The following is a 19801-nucleotide window of genomic DNA, read 5'->3' on the forward strand; positions in this document are numbered from 1 at the left end:
GGGAAAAGGAGGCGAGTCGAGGCCGGCGGAGAGCCAATTGACGGCGGGTGGCTGGTCGGGTCAATTGACGAGGACTTGTGCCGATGCAGACACGAGGTGAATGAATGAATGAATTGGCTTGCGGTTTATGTTAGCCCGTCGCTATTTTCCCGGCAAATCGGCGGCTAGCGGGGCGGGTCACGTGACGGGGCGAGCCTGTAGAGCGCCTTCTCCCGGCGCAGGCTGAGATCCCTCCAACTCGAGACTTTCCCTCTCTCTCCCCCAATTCCTCCCGCTTCTCGCCCCGGGCAGTTGATTTTTCACCCTCTTCACCTTTTGCAGGCGTTGGGGGGGCGGCTCACATCACTCTCAGGCCCCGCACTCTCCGCCTCTCGCCTCCAGCAGCTCTCCTCTGCCTATCGGTTTGGACCGCGTGTCCGAGTACCACTTACTTAATCCCAGTCCGCGATCTTTCCAAGTGCAGCCAGCCCGTGGAGCCGCAAACCCTCTCCAGAGAGGGAAAAAAAAACACCAGCCCGCCATGGCTTCCGACAGCTCCGACGACGACATGCCTCTCGCGAGACCCAACGGCCGTCGTAAGTCTCCCTTTGCCTTTTGGCCCTCTATTCTCGCCTCTTTTGTTGCCCCCCTTTGGCGGCGCTCGCCCGCCGCAGCTGTCCGCCATTGTTGCTCGCTCAAAGCCTGCCACAACCACCACCGCCCACTTCGCGCCTTGGAGCGCCGTCCAGCTAACAAACTCTGTTCCCTCGCAGTCTCGTCGGCGAACATTTCTCGCGCCGACGACAGAGCCATGGACCGCGCCGCCCCCAAGGGAACCACCGGTCTAGCAGGTCTGTCGGTGCGCAACGGTCCCATAGACGACGCCATGGATGTCGACAACCCGCCCACAAACGGCGCCAACAAGCGCAAGTCCCGCTCCTCCATCTCAAACGTCAACTACAAGGACGAGTCGGAAAGCGACGGCCAACCTCTGGTAAGTGGCGTGCAGCCTCCCCGCGGAGCCACAGCACACCCATAGTACACCTCCCGTGCTCACCGATGGAAAATCAATTGCTAGGCCAAGCGCTCCAAGTCCGCGAGCAAGCCCGTCCTCGACGACTCGGACGACGAGCCCATCAAGAAGTCTCGCGCCAAGAAGCTGCCTCCCTCGTACGAGGAGACGGCGCTCCCCGTCTCCTCCTCGGATGACGATCAGCCACTAGGCATCAAACTCGCCAACAAGAAGGCGGCAATAGAAAAAAAGGCCGAGGCCGAGGCCAAGGCAATCCGCGCAAAGGAGGCAAAGGCAAAGAAGGCAAAGAAGGCAACGCCCAAAAAGGCCGTCAAGGATGAGTCCGACGATGAGCCCTTGGCCAGGTCCTCGACGCAGAAGCGCCAGTCCAACGGCGGTCCCGGCAAGAGGAAATCAAATGGCGTCAAGAAGGAGGAATCTGACTCTGACGCTCCCATCTCAAAGAGGAGCAATGTCAAGACGGAAACTCCCGTAAAAAGGGGCAAGGGAGCAACCCCTGCCAATGATGCGAAAAAGGCAAAGGCCAAATCCAAAGAAGCGAGCGAGGAGGAAGAAGAGTACGAGTGGTGGAACGCACCCAAGCGCGAGGACGACAGCATCAAGTGGCAAACTCTCGAGCACAACGGAGTCTTGTTCGCGCCAGAGTACGAGCCTCTTCCCAAGCACGTCCATCTCCTCTACGACGGGAAGCCCGTCAACCTGGGCAGGGACGCTGAGGAAGTCGCCACCTTCTGGGTCGCCATGATGACACCGGCCTCTTCCCATCACCTGGACAGTCCCGTGTTCCGCAAGAACTTCTTCGCCGACTTTTCGGAATACTTGAAGAAGTCTGGCGTGACTGACCTCAAAGGGAACAAGGTCGAGATCAAGAGCCTCGACAAGTGCGACTTTTCGAAAATATATGATTACTGGTCAGCCAAGACGGAAGCTAACAAGAACAAGAACCTATCCAAGGAAGAGAGAGAAGCTGCAAAGGCCAAGAAAGAGGCGTTCGAGGCTCCATACGTTCACTGCCTGTGGGATGGCAGGAAACAAAAGGTCGGCAACTTCAGGGTCGAACCGCCCAGCCTCTTTCGCGGCCGCGGCGAGCATCCCAAGACGGGCCGAGTCAAGACGCGAGTCATGCCGGAGCAGATCACCATCAACATTGGCAAGGGTGCAAAGGTGCCGGAACCCCCCGCGGGTCACAAGTGGAAGGCTGTGCAGCACGATCAAAAGGCCACCTGGCTTGCCATGTGGCAGGAGAACATCAACGGGGCCTACAAATACGTGATGCTGGGGGCTGCCAGCGATGTCAAGGGCCAGAGTGATTTCAAGAAGTTCGAAAAGGCCCGAGAACTGAAGAAGCACATCGACAAGATCCGCAGGGACTACACCCGGGACCTCAAGAGCGAGGTGATGGCTGACCGCCAACGAGCCACTGCCATGTACCTGATTGACAAGCTCGCTCTCCGAGCCGGCAACGAAAAGGACACGGAGAACGAGGCCGACACTGTGGGCTGCTGCTCGTTGAAGTACGAGCACATCACGCTCGAGGCGCCGGACAAGGTGACGTTTGACTTTTTGGGCAAGGACAGCATCAGGTACAACGAGACGGCTCATGTCGAGGCCCAAGTCTTCAAGAACTTGAAGCTCTTCAAGAAGCCCCCCAAGTCGGACGGCGACGACCTCTTTGATCGCCTCAACGTGAGTTGCAAGATGGGGCTGCGCCGGACTTGGTGCCCGTTGTTGACCTGGATCGCAGACTTCGCAACTGAACAAGCATCTGAACAGCTGCATGACGGGCCTGACTGCCAAGGTCTTCCGTACCTACAACGCGTCGTTCACCATGTCCGAGCTCCTGAAGGAGCTGCACAACGACCCGCGCTCCAAGGGCACTGTGGCCGAGAAGGTGAAGCTCTACAACGACTGCAACCGCAAAGTTGCCATTCTCTGCAACCACAAGAGGACCGTCGGGGCCGGGCACGATCAGCAGATGCAAAAGCTCGGAGACAGGGTAAGCAGAGATGGCGCTCTCGAGGCGACGAGGCTGCTAACCAGGCCAACAGATCAAGGGCCTGCGGTACCAAAAGTGGCGGACAAAGAAGATGATTATAGACATTGAGCCCACGCAGAGGAAGAAGAAGGGTGCTGCGTGGTTCGAGCTGGACGACGATCTGGACGAGGCATGGATCCAGGAGCATCAGCAGTTCTTGATCGAGGAGCAACGCACCAAGATCACGAAGAAGTTTGAGAAGGAGAATGAGAAGCTCAAGGGCAACAAGGAGAAGGTTCTGCCGGACAAGGAGCTCAAGGAGCGACTTCAGGTGGTCAAGGAGCTTGAGCAGAGGTTCAAGAAGGAGAACAAGACGGGCAAGGTCGAGGCCGAGGGCAGGGGTCCCACGGTGGACAAATTCGTCAAGGCCATTGAGAAGCTCGACGAGCGGATCAAGGTGCTGGAGACGCAGGCCGAGGACCGCGACGGCAACAAGGAAGTTGCCCTGGGCACGTCCAAGATTGTGAGTTGAAGACCGCCGGGAAGTGCCGAGGCGCAGAGGTTAACAGTCGTCGCAGAACTACATTGACCCTCGGCTCACGGTCGTCTTCTCCAAAAAGTTTGACGTGCCGATTGAGAAGTTCTTCTCCAAGACGCTTCGGGACAAGTTCCGGTGGGCCATCAAGTCGGTGGAAGATGCAGACGACTGGGAGTTTTGAGGGTCACCCAACGGGGACCTTTTTGGACGTTGAGTTTGCTCCTCAGTAAAAGCCTTCGAAACCGACCTGCTTTGCTTTCGCAGTCTTTTGCTTGTTTTCGAGGGCTTATTTGTTTCTATTGTCCGCCAGGGCTCGGAGCATCTTACACAAGATAAAGACATAAAAAAAGACATGTTTTCTATTTTATCTCGGGAAGAGGCGCAATGCAACGGCTACTAGGTTACCAAGAGTTTGACGAAGCATGAGTTGGGCGGGTCTCTGGAGGATGGACAAGACGGTTTTAGTTTTCGGGTGGGATGCTGCGATGGGTGGTTTGCGGGCGGGAGTTGGTCGACTTGTGAGGACAGGAGCCCAAGAACACGCGAGTCTTGGGTCCGCGGTCGAGGGCTTCTTGGGTCAATGGGGCGTCACAGGGGGGAGCGCGGAGGTTTGGCGACGGCAGGCGACGGTGGAAGGTCTTGCACTGCATTGTTAGTGCGGCGGCTTGAAGAGAGGGCTTGAAGAGGCGAGAGGCTCTGTGAACACGGCATTGCCCTCTCGGCGCATGCCGCTGTTGAGGGGGCTGCCAGGCTCTTGGAGCAGTCGGGCAGTCACGTCGGGCAGGGTCGATGGAAAGTTTAGATATTAAACAGAGACTCCTGAGAGTCCGTCTTCTATATTCATCCCGTCCCCGCGTGGGGTGAGAATCGTGGTCGTGTTCAGTGGGGAGTTGTCGCCCACGACCATGGTCGTAAATGCATCCAAGTCTATGTAATCCCGTTCCAAGCAAAGCAAAGCAGATTCCGCGCTGACGCCTGAGCCATGCATGCCTCGCCCCGTGTTTTGCCCAAGTTCTGTACTGTGTGTGGTGTGTCTGTGGTGCGTCTGTGTCTGTCTGTGTCTGTGTCTGTCTGTCTCTTTCTCCCTCTGTCTCTGTCTCTCTCTGTGTGTCTGTGTCTGTCTGTCTGTTTGTCTGTCTGTCTGTCTGTCTGTCTGTCTGTCTGTCTGTCTGTCTGTGTCTGTGTGTATGTGTCTGTGTCTGTGTGTATGTATATGTTCTCGCGTGCCTGATATAATCGCCATGTGCGCAAACGGCTGACTTGCGAGTCCCGGGTCTGTGGTCATACACATGCCTTGTCGAGAGGAACCGTAAATAAGGTCCAACGAAGAACGGCGGGCTAGAGCGGTGGAATAGAGCCGTGACGTGACTATCAAGCCACCCGTCGTAGCAGAGTGTCGACTGCTCGGTGATTCGGTTCGCTCCCCTCTCACTCTCCCCTTTCTTTCTTTCTTCCTTCTCCTGCTCGTCGGGGCTCATCTGAGCGCGCCGGGCAAGGCGAGGACAGCGCGGCAAGCCAGCGGGGTCAAGAGCGCAGCCACCAGCAGCAGCGGTAACGAGGCGCGGACGGCGGCGGGCGAGCCCGAGGACGAGTCGCGCACGATCTTGCCATCGGACGTCATGTGCCAGCCGCTGGGGATGGTGCCGCCCGTGGGGCTCGCGCCGGGGACCCAGGGATAGCCCGTCTGGGTGCGGGCGGCGGGGCTGCCGTCGCGGGCGATGCCGCCGGGGGGCACGGCGCCGGCGCCGCCGGAGCGCGAGGGGGGCGCGGCGCCGACCGGGGCGCCGCCGGGGACGACGACGGCGCTGTCCTTGTTGCCGTTGACGGCGCCGTCGATGGCCTCGATCTTTTCCCACGAGCCCGACTGGTCCAGGTAGCGGTACCGCTTGCCCGTCGAGTAGTCGACGACGCGCAGCGACTGGACGTGCATGGCAAAGGGCCCGCGCGAGTAGTCGGTGGGACCGTGCGCCCAATCGACGGTTCCGGGCTCGTTGTGGGCCGGGTCGCCGGCGGCCCAGGCGCCGAACTGAATACGCATGGGTGTCTGCGGGTACTGGTCGGCGTCGGCGTCTGCCTGGGACAGGGAGCGTAGCTTGACGCCGTCGGCGAGCCAGTCGATGCCGTCGGCCGACCAGTTGATGGCGTAGGTGATCCAGCGGTCCTGGGTGGCGCGCACGGCGTGGAACATGCCGCGGTTGTAGTTGGTGGTGCGGCCCTTGCCAAAGTAGTTGGACTGCATCTCGTCCGGGCTGGAGCCGAGCCATTCAATGTCGATTTCGTCGCGGTCGTCCGACATGAGCACGAGCGACGAGACGATGCCGGCGCCGGGGGCCGCCTTGGCCGTCAGCTCGACGTAGCCAAACATGATGTAAAATTTTGAGTTGAGCTGGGGCGCGTCGCCGCCGCGGGCCACGGAAAAGGAGACGCCGTCGCCGCCGTACGAGGGCGTGCCCGAGGCGTTAAACGAGTCGGCCGCGGCGCCCTTGCGGAAGTCGACGTTGCAGGTCCCGCCGAGCGCCTTGACGGGCGGGCACTGGGCTATAGACAAAGACGAGGTCAGGGATCGAGTTGGGTGAGAAGGGGCTCGGGATGTCTTACCGCTGAGGGGATCGCATCGGCTTGAGGCGGCGTCGGGGAGGAGAAGCAGGGCGGCGGCGAGGGCCGAGCCGAGGGCGGACCGGAGAAAGCGGGGACGCATGGCGGACTGCGGGCGTCTCGATGTGTGTCGGCGTTGCTGTTACTCGAGCATGGACGAGTGAGTGAGGAACAGGAGAGAGAAAGAGCAGCCTGCAGCTTATCAGGGGAAAGCAATGGTTCAAGGGAAAGCAATAGTGCAGCTGAGAGCCACGTCATTTGCGCCGTCTCTGGCTGCCAAGAAACCGTGCCTTGGCCAGGCGTAGAGCAGGGGCATGTTGCAATTACGGCGGCGGGGTTGCTCAGCTTCGCCCGTCTCTCGCTTCGAGGCATCGCCCAGTTATCGGGACGAACAAGACAAAGAGGGGGCTGGGGGTTGGTCATCGTCGAGGCCCAATGTCAGTGTCATTGAATCATTGTCATTGTCGATGCTCTCGGACACGGGCAAGTGGGGCCGGCCGGTGGCTGGTGGAAGCCGAGGTGGCTGGGGGCGGGGCCGAAGCGGCGGCAGCTCCCGCGCCCTTCAGAACCTTGACGGCCAGCTACCCTAGAGCCCTTGTCCAACTCGGATAAAGGGGAGACAAAGCCATTGTTGAAACCAACACAGCGTCTGAGGAACGAAAGAGCCCCTCTTCACTGCCAGACTCGATATGGCAACACTTGGCTCGTCTCACACACTGACAGCCAACTTGACTCGGGCCAGCAGCACCTTTGCGATGCGTCTCAGCTCTCCATATCCTCTCCAAGCCCGACGAGCGGCGTCCGCTCAGCACCTTTCACAGCGCCTCGGACCGCTGGCGACGACCACAATCACGCAAGAAGAATCGTCGAACCAGGCAGCCAGCCCGTGCGTCGCCGCTGTCATGTCATGCCAGGCCAAGCCGGAGCGCCCCTCCCCCGCTTCCTTTTGATAGATGCCCATGGCAAAAAGCAGCGCTCGCTCGCGGGGTCACAACGACTGGCCCGTGAGCCCCAGCACGGCTCTCTCCATCCCGAGACGCCCGTTGCATTGCATCTCGCCTTGCTTCCATGGGAGGCCCGTTTGCTTGCTTCCCGCAGCCATGCCCTTTGCCCGCGGGGTGAGTGAGAGGCAGCAAGGGAGGGTGTGCGTGCGCACGTCCCGAGTCCGTCCGCAACCATATCGTGGACGCCAGACTCGCGATCCGCCCCGGGTGGACACTTGCCGCTCAACCGAGCCACGCTTGACTGCAAAGCGTCGCGTGAAAAGAAGCTGCACCATCGCCCCCTCGCATCCTCCATCCTCCATCCTCTCGCCGTCACCCGAGGCAAAGGATGGAAGTTTGCCATGCCGCCCCCCCTCACGCACCCCCCCATGGGACGTCTGCAAGCCACCGGTGGTACCTTGGGGGCCCAAGCCAACAAAGACAAGCTCTGTTTGAAAAACCGCGCGGCGTTTGACATGTCGGGGCACTGGTCCGCAGTTGCATGCCATCCCTTCTCTTGCCTTTCGGAAGAGGATGTCTTTTGTCGCTCGACAGCCGCGTAAGCCCCGTTCGTCGCCGTCCTGCTGATCGTGACTAGCCCAGTCTGGCCAAGCCTCCCATGACGGCTTCTCAGAATCTAGCACGGGCGTAGATGCTTTTTCGGTCCTGAACCAGCAAGAGAAAACATTGGAAAAAGAAGCCAGAGGGGGAGATTGAAACCAAAAAGCAACGGGCAAGCCCAAGTGGACTGTCTGACCACCTCGAGCAAGGCCTCTCCACACCAACTGGCAACGTGTTGCGGCGTGCCGAGAGGGGGGAAAGGGTCGAGGGAGAGACATATGCTGCCAACACTTTTTACTCTGCCCAACTGTCTGCGCAAAAACGCGCATCGGCCGCGGCAACATGCTTTGCTTTTCCTAGCTCAACACCACTGGGTTAGCCGGGTGAGCCGTGAGCGTCGAAAAATGGCGAAGCCGCGGTCCGCAAACGCCTTGGTAATCGCATCGCACCCTCTCCCACAAGTGACAGGAGCCCACGGCATCCATTGAGCAAGCGTGTTGCTGGTTCGGCGGCAAATCTACGACGCAATGTTTTGTGCGACTTCATTCATACTGGCCCGGGAAATGCCGATTCGGAACACCCAAAAAACACCTCCTGCGGCCCTCGGAGCAATAGTCCCCCCAATCTGACAGTGCATCGCACTTCTCCGAGGCCTTGGGTGGCGCAGCAGCCTAGGGCGCAATGGGATGAAGAAACAAGGCTCGTCTGAAGCCGACGGCTGCTCGTTTCTTCTTGCGCCCAAGAAAGCAGACATGGACGACTTCCCCGAGCCATTGCACTTCAACCGGCTTTGGTCGTGCAAAACTAACTCGAATCCGTTAGTTTTCGCAGCTATTGTGTAGACAAGACGACGCCCCCGGGCCAGCAGAAACATGGTATCCGAAAATTCCTTATTTCGCGCCCGTCTCCAGCAACCGAATCCTTGGATAAGCAGGGATCGAGAGCGCTCAATAGTCCATCCTGGGCCGCCCGCGAGAGAAGAACAACTGCAGGGCACTTTCAGGGTTCAACCAGGGTTGGGACAGCCTGTGCGCAACTCCGAGCAGACGGAAAACGGTACTGGTAGTCAGCGAACCGGCGGTTGATTCGTCACAGGATCAGCCATCGATCTCGGGTGCAGCGATGGACGCAAGAAATCTGGCGTGTACTTGCAGCGATCGTCGTGCCGGCGGTGAGGACTCGACGACGGGACGCCCGCGCTGCTGCCAGATTTCGGCCAGAGACAGGCTGATTTGCTCTAGCCTGAAGATTGGCGTGGACCCTCGGGAAACCCAGTCGTCCGGAAAAAGGCTAAAGTGAAGATGATTGAACCTTTCACGAAGACAGGTGCGGGCGCAGACAAGGGGCTTCACGGGCCTAAGCCAGGATGACGGCCTAGTGCCTGCGTTAGCTGGCCTGGTGCTTCCGCGGGCCGGCTGGCCGTTTTCCAATCCAATAGGCCTATCCATCCATCAATGAAACATGTGTGTGTGATGAACGGGAGGAACAGCAGGCGTGTGCTGAACCGCGGACGTGGCGGTATGTCAACGAGCTTCAGCGTCGGTTGGAGTTGTTTGCGCCACTCGTTTCAAGAGAGCCTCGCATGTGAAACAGAACGACAACTGGTTTTGTCACTGAAAACTTCCAGAAGTCATGCCAAATTCCATGTACCGGACCCACGTTGCAATTTGCAATTTGAATTTGGCTCGGAAATCCGGGGATCAGACCAAGCAGGGCCAGACTACCAGGGCCAGCCCCGACCCCGGTCGACTGGGGGGGGATCTCTCATGTCTCAATGCGACAACTTGGCCACACGGCTGCGCATCCGGGCCGTTGACAGTGACAGGCCCATGACCATGAGCTCCAAGCGGCCCCTGCCACTTTGACCTGTGGGAGCTGCGAAACCAGACGGCGGGCTAGCGTTTGGTGTGTTATAGCAGTCGTGGTTTTCCCATCCGGGTGCATTGACCAGAGCTCCGAGGCGACGACGCTCGACCATGCGAGGCCCGCCATTGAATGCTGGGCATGGCATGTCTTGTCGTCAGCACATATGACCAAGCTGGGCTGCCGGTAGTTGGCGTGCAACGGCGCACATGGGCAAGCGTCGACTATGCAGGCTTGGCAGAGCCATCGAAAGTTTTTCTTCTTCTGCTTGTTCATTTCACGCCCTCGTATAGCCCGGCAGTGCTCGGTACGGGATTCTGAGCCCCGGACAGTCGGTTGGGCGGCCGCGGACGAACGAAGAGATGGGCCAGGGTAACCAACAGCAGACGACGGCCCAACCACCAGTGTCGGTCGGTGGCAAGCGGCTCTGTCTCAAACGAGGTTAGCATGACGCTATTCCTACGGCCGTGACAAGTGGAGCGAGCGTCGTCTAAGGAACAAGAGAGGGCTCTCCCCGACGCCGCTGGGGGTGGATTGGAAAAAGCCGCCGGTTCCGCAGACTTGTTGATGAGCTCGGCATCCCGGCCCTTTTGGCGAACGACAAGCCCCCGAAATGACCAGATGCAACTTGCACCTGCGCCCCAATTGCACTTGCGTCGTGGCGAGAGTTCAAGAGAGAGACGCCCCCCGTGAAGGATCAGCGGACCCTTCTGCTCTCGCGCGCTGGACCCTTCTTCCCCCCCCAAAGCGATGGAACCCCCCCGGGTGTTGAGGACTGTGTCGGCGCTGGACAAAGAGAGTGACGGGCTGAGACGACGAGAGGCAGCTGGGGGCGGGCGTCGTAGGTCGAATGCCTGACATGGGCACTGCGAGGAGGAGGGATGAAGCAGCGAGCGAGGAGGTGTGCATGTGCAGGAGCGTATGCAGGCGCACGCAACAAGCTGTCCAGTAGGTGTTGTGTAGAACGATGGTGGAGATGATGATGACTGACTGACGGTGATGGTGGTTGAGCTGTGCGTACAGTACGGAGTACAGTACATGCAGCAGGTAGAATAGCTGCATCCGCGTACCTGCGTCGTCGACAGGGTGCACAAAGTTTTACAGCTGGAAGTACCGGGTACCGAAAGCACGGCACTAATCCTGTGATCATGTGCAGCACAGACGAGCAGAGACGAGCAGCGGCCTCGGATGGCCCACTGCCATGGTGCAATGGCGATGAGTCGTGGACGGACAAATGATGATTGCCGCCGTCCAACCGATTCTGTGCCTTGGCTCTCTCTCATCTCTCTCATCCTGCACAAAGTCCCCGAGGGGGCCCCAGGCTAATGCAAGGTACGGCCTCCTTCCTGGCTTAGTATGTTATGCGCACATGTGTGTGCACGTCGGAGCAGGGTACCTACCAAGGTACCGATGTACCTAGATAGATACCTAGGTATCTAGGTATATAACCATAACCCGTACACACGGAGTATAATAGTACCTCGACTGGTACGGATACTCCGTAGACGACAGAACGAAAAAAAGACGGGAAACAAGTCACAGACGACGCCCCTGCCAACACTCGTCGATGCGAATCATGATGAGCATTGCAAAGGAAATAAGGCGCGGATATTGAACGAAGGCGTGTACAGTACATATGTATGTACAGTACGGAGTACAATGCCATGCAAAATGCCAAGGCATCGCAGCCCCGCCACATCCTGGCAGCAGAACTCAGTCGTCGGCTCGGATGACGACGAGATGCCCCTTCTGGCACACCGCCGGGAGAGGAAGAAAAGCTTCCATCTCCGTTCGCAACGGGCATGCCATGCCAAGGGGCGTCACATGAAGCCACGTTTGCCCGCTGTCCTTGTCTCGCCCGCCCATCCCATTCTCATATGCCGTCCCGCACGCGAGTACATATGATATGGATCCATGACTGTCATGTGCTTTCGTACTCTATATTTATATCTGCCTACCTACGTATATATATTTATATTATATATATCTGCATGTATCCCTACACCACCGGTTATCATCTGGTGTAATGTACTGTACAAAAGTATCCGCTCACCTCTCTCCGTATGTGCGCACATGTACTGTACGCCCGAAGCATCGGCTCCATACACACTCAAAGGCCCTGCGCGAGATCGGACGACGCCGCGCCATTTTAAACGTCACCGTCCTCATGCTGGCTGGGCTTCCTTCTCGGCCAAAGAACAGGGTATGTAAGCTCATGCAAGCCTCCCCAGGCGTGCAATGCGTCACGGTCGTGCATAACGCCGCGCAACGGCACAGAGCGTCTTTCAGCGCATGCTGGCAAGGTGCTACAAGGGCTGAGCAAGGGACTGTACCTACCCTACCGAGCATCGCACAATAAGGCTCGTACAGTACACACACGGCAAGGCAGGGCACGGTATCTGGACGGCCCAGTTGTGCCTCCGAGGTACGGTACTGTACGTAGCATTACACAAGTGTCGACATCAGAGTCTGTAAACTACAGCACAAGCCAACCGCGGGCTGCAGGTGCAGGTGCAGGTGCAGGGCTCGCCCGTCGGCGCTGACGAATCCTGTCCTCGGCAACCAATGCGCCTGTTATCTTTTTCATTAATAAACCCTGTCCGGTCGCATGCGCTAAGGTTTCAGGCTCACCCACCGGCCAATGGGACAGCTGCCGCACATTTTAGCCCCCGCCCCAATTGCCCTAGTGGCGTCTAATATTGACGGCCGAGGCGATACAACTTCATGCAATTCCATTTCAATTTTTTTTTTGGCAATCTTTGCAATTACTATACTGTACGCGCACATCTATCTCCTCGCGTGCATTGTATTCATAACATTGCAAGATGAGCGGCATTGAAAAACACTCATCTTGTAATGCTTGGGTTGGGCCGCCGTCCGGTGATTGATATCTCCGGATTGATGTGCACGTATGCACTGACCGCACCCGAGGAAAAGGGTCAAAGCCGTATGCAAGGTACCGGACCGGACTGCACTCGGTAAACCATTCACTTACCCGTCCGATGGTTTTGGGTTGCCCTGGACAAGGCACAGCGTCCAACCCGAGAGATCGATATCTGCACGTCCTGTACTGTAGTCACTCGTGTGCTGTCTAGAATGAGCAGTTGCGAGGCCAGGTACTGCACGGGCACAGACGTAGTCGCCCGGGCCATGAGGACAAGCCATCGACACACATGATATCATACATTAGACGTCAATATGACATATGTACACGCTACACGCATCCACCGGATCAACAGGGGCTCTCCCCTCAATGCTTCTCCATCTTGTTGATGAACAACCCGGCCTGTCATCAATGCTTGAAGCTGGGCTCAGCTGCTCGCCAGCACGTTGCTTCGCCCGTCAGTACAGTACTGTACTGCACTTGGCGGTGACAAGGAATGCTAGCGTTGCATCTCCAAAGCTCCGATCTACAGTACTGACTGGCCAGTCGATGGGAACCAGAGGTACGGAGTAGTATTGTGTGCCTGGCGGAGGGCAGACCGGCCGGCCCGACCTGGCATTCACCTTCGGGAACACATCTGGTGGCAAATTGAGTGCATGCTGTTTCTGCAAGCTTGGGAGCGGGCAGCTGCAAACGCAACCGGGCATTGGATCGGATCAACCTTGCGCCTCGCGGCTGCCGTGCTGTGGTGATGGTCTGTGTCTCGGCGTTGTGAGGTGCCCCCATTGGATACCCATCAATGCCTGCCTGGCCCGGCACCCCTGCTTCCGTTCCTGTCCAACGACTTCAATGTCAGCTCCATGAGTCGCCGCTCTGGCGGCATTGGCCAATTAGTCGGCTGAGCTCGGCATGGCTTCATGGCGTACTTTTCCTTCGCCATCCAATGCTGGTGGATAGACGGACGAGCTCCTGACTCAGACGTCGTTGGCTTGCTCGCTGCTGGCAAATGGCTCGGGACAGAGACAGCTCCGTCCTCAGCTCGGCGGGGCACCTGATATCGGGGCGTCATCCCCTGGAGCACTTGATGCTCGTCGTCGGTGGAAACCAGCCAAAAAGCAAGCAAGCAGCCAGTTGGAGACGAGTGGTGACCTGCAAACGTGTGCCGCAAGGGACGGGCCATGCACAATAAGCGGCTGTATCGGGATGTTCTGGCCACGATGGGAGTTTGTGCGAGGTGCCCCGACTTCGCTATTGGGGTTTCCCCCGCGGACAAACTTTGCCGTGGGCTGTTCTATGCCTTTCTTTTTCAAGCGTCCCCTGCTTTGCCTGCTGAATCACTTTTTCCCTTGTCTCTTGCCTGTGCTTGTCGCGTGTGTGCGAGTGCGTGTGTGTGAGTGTGGGAGAGGATGGGGGGAGGGGTGGAACCGTGGGAGGGACATGGCTAGAGGAGCACTTCCACCATATCTACCATACAGTAGCCCTCTTGCCCCGTGGCAAAGCCGGCAAGCACCAGATGTGATTGGCGAGAATTGAAAAAAAAAAAATTCCAAAAAAAAAACAAGTAAAAGCCAGACGGACGTCGATTAGGCGCGTGGGTTGGCTTGCATGGTTTCTTCTTGGCTGTGGGCAAACCCGCGCTGCATCCAACACCCATGGACAGCGTCAAGCGAGACGATGACGAAGCTGGAGGCACCAGCGCACAAGAGTGAAGACCGGCAAACCCACCACCTTCAAACGCGATCCACTTGGCGCTGGATTATCATGCCCCGAGTTCTCTGTTCATGTCATCATCATCCATGGACGGGTGCCGCTGCTGCGACCTCTTGAGTTGGGGACAACTGTAGATCGCCATCAGCCGCCGTGACGTGATGAAGATGAAAAGAAAGGCCGTGGCCGTCATGCCGTGTCTCCCCTGTCAATACTTGCGGGAAACTGTTGTTGGCCTTGTCGAGCCGCCGTCTCGTCGGCCACAGGCTTGCCGTCAGAGCACACAGCGCGTCTGCATGTGCCTTGCATTGGCCAAGCGCATGCTGGTGTGACAGATGGACAGGCGTGGCCAATGGCGGAGGGCGATGCAAGATGGGGGCCGTCATTGGCAGACGAGCCAGCGAGCAGGCAAGCAGCAAGCAGAGCAGGAAGCAAAGCAGCAAGCAAGGAGGGCGCCCTCTCAGGCTCTCCCACTGCACAGGCTTTGTGCTTTGTGCACGCCGCTGCTGCTTGCATGGTCTGAGCTCATGGTCCTATCATATGCAGGGTTATGCATGGCTTGTGACTCGGTTTGCATTACACGGTGGGTTGTGCGCGAGCGAGTGCGTGCGCGCGCGCCAACCCGGCGACGGGCACACCACCACCATCAACGACCACCATCAACGACCACCATCAACGACCACCATCAAGGGACGGGAATGCATCATGTGGATCGAGCGGTGGTGAGTGGCCCGAAAAGTTTGGATTTTTTTTGTCAGCGTTAGAGGCCGCCGGCCATTCCTTTGCACTGGAGTTACAGGTGCTGAGTGCCTGCTACTGTATGTACTGTAAGTCGAGTTTGGGGGTGTGGCAGCCTGCCTACCATACCTATGGTAGGTACCTAACTTACCTACCATCCTACCTACCCAACTGGGAAGGTTCCAACTGCGCCGTTGGCACAGGTGCTTATGCGCGGCTGAGCAAGAAGCGTGCTGTACTCTACTTATACTGTACGGTAGGCGCTGTGCATACATAGGTAGGTTTGCATGTGTGTATGCATCCCATCCTCCTCTGTGCGGATTCTCGTATGGGCCCGTGGCATGGATGTCTTTCGTCCATGCATGGGGCATTTTTCTTTCCCGGTCTCTCGCGCTTCCTTTTCTTCCTTTTCTTCCTTTTCTTCCTTCTGGGGTTTGCTGCCGTTGCCGGCCCAGTCGGGGGTTCGAGAAGGCGGTTTCAAAGTACCGCGGGGAACGGGGCTACTCGGCCTAGCCGTCCGCGGTACATCCGGCACACGGTGCTGAGCCCGGTAAAAGAGGCACGAGCGCCATGGGTGCCAACCAAGCGAGTGGTAGTAGTCGCAGTAGTCGCAGCGGAGGGCGTACAGCACTGTCCAAGGTTGACGGTTGACATGATTTCTTCATTTGCGCGTCCGTAATCAAGACTCAGGCACAGCGGGCGGCAGCGGCGGCAGGTGTGCGTGCGCTGTAGGTAAGGCAGACGCCTATTCGCAACGAGCTCGGTCTCTGCTCCGGGGCCAGGTATGTACATGCTGTACAGTACCTAGTCCGTACCGACACTACAGTGCTCAGTGCAGGACCCTCCTCGTCTTCATTGGCCGGGGTCTGCGGCTGGTGTGCTCTAGATTTAGAACACGCAGGCGAGCAGGTACTTGCTTGGCTGGATGTGGCCGACAGACAGCAAGCATCGGTGCTGTACCTAAAGTAGGTACTAAGTATGTATGTATGTACAGCAGCTGCGCCATGCTGGCTGTCCACGACCGGTGACGGCACACATCCATCCATCCATCCATCCATCCACCCATCCATCCAGTTGGCAAAACGGCCGCCTCGCTTCCAGCATCGGTTGCGCTGCGCCGTGCCCGTGGGTGAGAGAGAGACGCGGGTGACGACGGCTGGGCGGTACGTGCAAGCCTGCAGGCCGGTACATGGTCTGTACATGGTCTACACATGGACGTATATGGACTTATATGGACGGGGGCGCTCGGGTCTGGGTACTCGGCGCATATCTGCGAGGTACCTGCCTGATCTTGCGAAGGTCATGTCCGACCACCGTCTGCTGTAGTAGAGTCAAGCACCCACCGAAGCCTCTGACCGTACTCGGTAGGTAGGTACCTACCTAGGTTAGGTACTAGGCACCTTACTTACAGTGCCTCCAGTCTTCATGATAAATGTCTGCGTCTAGACACATGCACCGTGATGGTTGGTCACCCGCGTCTTGTCAACTCTCTGGTCTGGTCTGCCTTGGCTGGCTCCTGACCAGTCTCTGCTCCAGTCTCTGTGCCGGCGATGAATGGGCAGCCTCTGCGGGCCGGCCTAGGCGCCGTGCTAGTTGCTAGCAGCAAAGTAGAACGGCCAGTCCCTCGATCCTCGGCCCTTGGTCGTCTTGTCCCGCCCAACACCCGCCCGCCGGCACCGCCCACCATGCTTCTCGCAGCCAGGCCTGAGTGGCCCGTTCGGACAGGGGTCCGGGAGGGGCCCGGGAGGGGTGGCTTCAGGACAGACACCCAACCGTGCCGCCTCGCCCGCCGCAACGGACCCTGGCTCGGGCCCCGCTCTGGTCGCCCTAGTCAGCTTGGGTGAGACAGGCGTGGAGGCAACCTCGAGCGTTCCCACTTGGGCCATGCCTATCGCTGCTGGTCGTCTCTTGGTTGGCCCGGTCCCGCCTGTTGATCCTGGCCGCGTACGTATGTCGTATGTCGTATGTCGTATGTACTGTACCTACTTATGCCTCCACGGACCCCGTCACCCATCATCACCACTTGATCGGCAACCCAGTACGGACGGATACTCTGGTGTTTTTTATGCCCTCGCCTCGTCCGTCGTCTTCTTCTACTTCTACTTCTACTTCTTCTTCATCTTCATCTTCTTCTTTCGTGGCTCGATCTACTTTAAACCTTGGCATCGCTCGCCTCTTTTTTTCCTTGCTCGAGGTTCCTGTCCTTCCTTTGACCAACTCAGCCAGGCCCTTCGGCAACCACCATCACCAGAACCACTCAAACAGGGGAGCGGAATCCCATGTACAACATCGCAAACCGCGTCGAGCCCATTCTCTAGCCAGTTCTTCCGCTCTTTGAAAGACTGTCGTCCACTCCTTGCGCGAGGACCGAAGACCCTCCAACCACCCGTCGTTTCCACGACGAGCCCTGTACACTACCCACCAACCCGCCATCTACAGTATATACACTTAATCGACCCCGAGACGCCCGCGAATAGACTGAGCAACACAACCACGGCATCAAACGCAGTCCTGTCTGCCGAGGTGAGAAGACCCGCGTCGTCTCTCTCGTGAGCCGCCACTGACACGGTCAGATGGACCCGTCAATCGTGCCTCAAGCACCTGTCTTCTTCTTCAAGCACGACTCCCAAGGCCTGCAGCAGACGACCATGTATCCCGCCATGCGCCCGCTGGCCTCGACCGCCATGTTCTCGCGGCCCGGCTCCTCGTCGTGCTCGCAGCCGCCCACGCTCTTCAGCAACGGCCCCTCGGCCATGACTCCCACGAGCTCGCCCCAGCCGGCGCACCACAAGCCCGTCATCATGCTCGACACCGAGTTTGGCGACTGCCCATACTTCCCGGCTACGCCGCCACTGTCCACCTCGGGCAGCGCCATGGGCAGCCCCAAGAGCTTCGAGGTCCTACAGACGCCCATGAACCCCATGTTCTCGGGTCTCGACGACCTGGGCAAGACGGGCCTCGAACCCGTCGACTTGGTCTCGGTCCTGGAGTGGTCCAGCTGCGGATCCCCGCCCATGACACCTGGTGAGTGCCTACCTCATCTTGACTCTCCGATGCAATGGGGGATACGCCTCGGCACCCCCATTGTCCCAAGTGGAAAATGCCACCCTGGTGCAGTCGTGCTCGAGTCGTGACGTCCGCCTGGTCCGCCTGGTCCGCCCCATGGTACCTTGGCTGATAGCGGGGTCCGTCGGCTAACCCGTATTGGGCACAGTGTACCTTCAATCTCACGTCGCCTCGCTAAGCTGCACCACAAGCGACCTCTCCACCGCATCCTGCCCGTCTCTGTCTCCGTCGCCCACGCCTTACGCGCGTTCCATTGCGTCGGAGAACGACGTTGACTTTTGTGACCCGCGGAACCTGACTGTCTCGGCCGGCCCCTCCAACCCGTCGCTGGGCCCCGACTTCAAGCTTGCCGGCCACGACGAGCCCCGGGCGGACCAGGCCGCTGCTGCCCCCTCCGCCTTGACTCAGCTCCCGTTCGACTTCAGCTCTGCCGTGCCCCACGGCCTGCCCATCTTCGAGGACCCGTCCGACCTGGACTCGGAAGACGGCTTCAGCACTCTGGTCAGCCTGGGGGAGCGGAGCGTTGCTGACGTGTCCCGCCCTCGAGCCTGCACCGGCTCGTCCGTCGTTTCACTGGGCCACGGCAGCTTCATCAGCGACGACGACTTTCGCTTTGACCAAGGCGAGGCCTTCCAGTTCCCCTCTCTTCCCAGCCCGCCCTGCAGCATCGACTCTTCAGTCGACGACAAGCACGAGGACAAGCGCCAAAAGACGGCTGTCGATGACGACAGCTGCAGCGAGCAGCCCATGATGAACACGGCCGCCAGCGACTCCCAGTCGAGAGACGACCACCAGCACTCGGAAAAGGCCGCGTCGGTCGCCTCGGACTCCAACGCCTCTTCCAACTCTGATGCCCCTGACACCCCTCATGCTGCCCCCACTACCCGCCGCGGCCGCAAGCAGTCCCTCACCGAGGACCCGTCCAAGACGTTCGTCTGCGAGCTCTGTAACCGACGATTTCGTCGCCAGGAGCATTTGAAGCGCCATTACCGCTCTCTACATACCCAGGAGAAGCCCTTTGAGTGCAACGAGTGCGGCAAGAAGTTTTCGCGCAGCGATAACCTCGCCCAGCACGCCAGGACCCATGCTGGTGGTGCCATCGTCATGAACCTCATCGAAAACGCCGACGGGTCCGTCTACGATGCCGGCATGGGGCCTGGGTCTGCTGTCGATGACTACGCAAACTTTGGCAAGGTGCTCTTCCAGATCGCCTCCGAAGTTCCCGGCAGCGCGAGCGAGCTGTCTTCGGAAGAGGGCAACGACCAAGGCAAGAAGAAGCGGAAGCGCTCCGGCTGAGCACAGCACGCCAAGACAACACCTCCCACGAGTCGAGCCATGTTCTGTGGCCGGCTCTTGGAGTAGGATACGACATGCTAATGACCTTCATTTTCATCGCCGTGACCGCGCTCAGTGCGGCCCGGCAGTAGGGTACAACAAGACTTTTCAGGGAACAGCACCTTGGTAGACGGGGCTTGGAACAAAAATCATCATTGGCACAGTTTGAGCGCTTCTCATGACCTTGCATTTACACTTTTCTTCCCTTCATGTATCAACTTTTCCATCATCGACTGGTCTTTTCACAGAGGGGGCGGATCCGGTGCTTTCGATGCTGTCTTTACGACTTGCACAGCAAGACAAAAAGCCTCGGTCGGTATACCAGGCGGGCAAGGGAGGACAAGGGGATGAGATAATCCGGCGCGCACGGTGAAACTTGTGTACCTTTTTCTTTTTGCTCGTCGAGGGAGGCGCGTGGGAAGTGGGCGGGGGGACCCTGCATTCGGGATTGGCGGCGTGTTGCTCTTTACACTCGTTGTAATCACTGATGCTGGAGACAAATAAGGGTGGATTGGGTGGGCGGGATGGCTGCATGGTCTTGTGC

General features: G+C 58.6%; 3 protein-coding genes across 3 annotated transcripts; 2 read left to right on the plus strand and 1 right to left on the minus strand.

The window, feature by feature from the left end:
- Window positions 1-520: 520 nt before the first annotated feature.
- Window positions 521-3706, plus strand: HRG_05636 (eukaryotic DNA topoisomerase i, catalytic core domain-containing protein; the record flags this gene model as incomplete). The annotated part of the gene is made up of 6 exons (XM_044864107.1): window positions 521-575; window positions 753-973; window positions 1058-2698; window positions 2757-3008; window positions 3061-3510; window positions 3566-3706. 6 exons carry the CDS (start codon window positions 521-523, stop codon window positions 3704-3706), a joined length of 2760 nt encoding a protein of 919 aa, XP_044720639.1.
- Window positions 3707-4999: 1293 nt separating this feature from the next.
- HRG_05637 (glycosyl hydrolases family 16 domain-containing protein) lies at window positions 5000-6223 on the minus strand (the record flags this gene model as incomplete). Its single annotated transcript, XM_044864108.1, has 2 exons — window positions 5000-6063; window positions 6124-6223. The coding sequence occupies 2 exons, from the start codon at window positions 6221-6223 to the stop codon at window positions 5000-5002; spliced, it is 1164 nt and encodes a 387-aa protein (XP_044720640.1).
- An 11206-nt stretch (window positions 6224-17429) lies between these two features.
- Window positions 17430-19218, plus strand: HRG_05638 (zinc finger, c2H2 type domain-containing protein; the record flags this gene model as incomplete). The annotated part of the gene is made up of 2 exons (XM_044864109.1): window positions 17430-17880; window positions 18071-19218. 2 exons carry the CDS (start codon window positions 17430-17432, stop codon window positions 19216-19218), a joined length of 1599 nt encoding a protein of 532 aa, XP_044720641.1.
- Between the last annotated feature and the right edge of the window lie 583 nt (window positions 19219-19801).

Source organism: Hirsutella rhossiliensis, assembly GCF_020360975.1.
Source record: "Hirsutella rhossiliensis strain HR02 chromosome Unknown scaffold00005, whole genome shotgun sequence".
NCBI lineage: Eukaryota > Fungi > Ascomycota > Sordariomycetes > Hypocreales > Ophiocordycipitaceae > Hirsutella > Hirsutella rhossiliensis.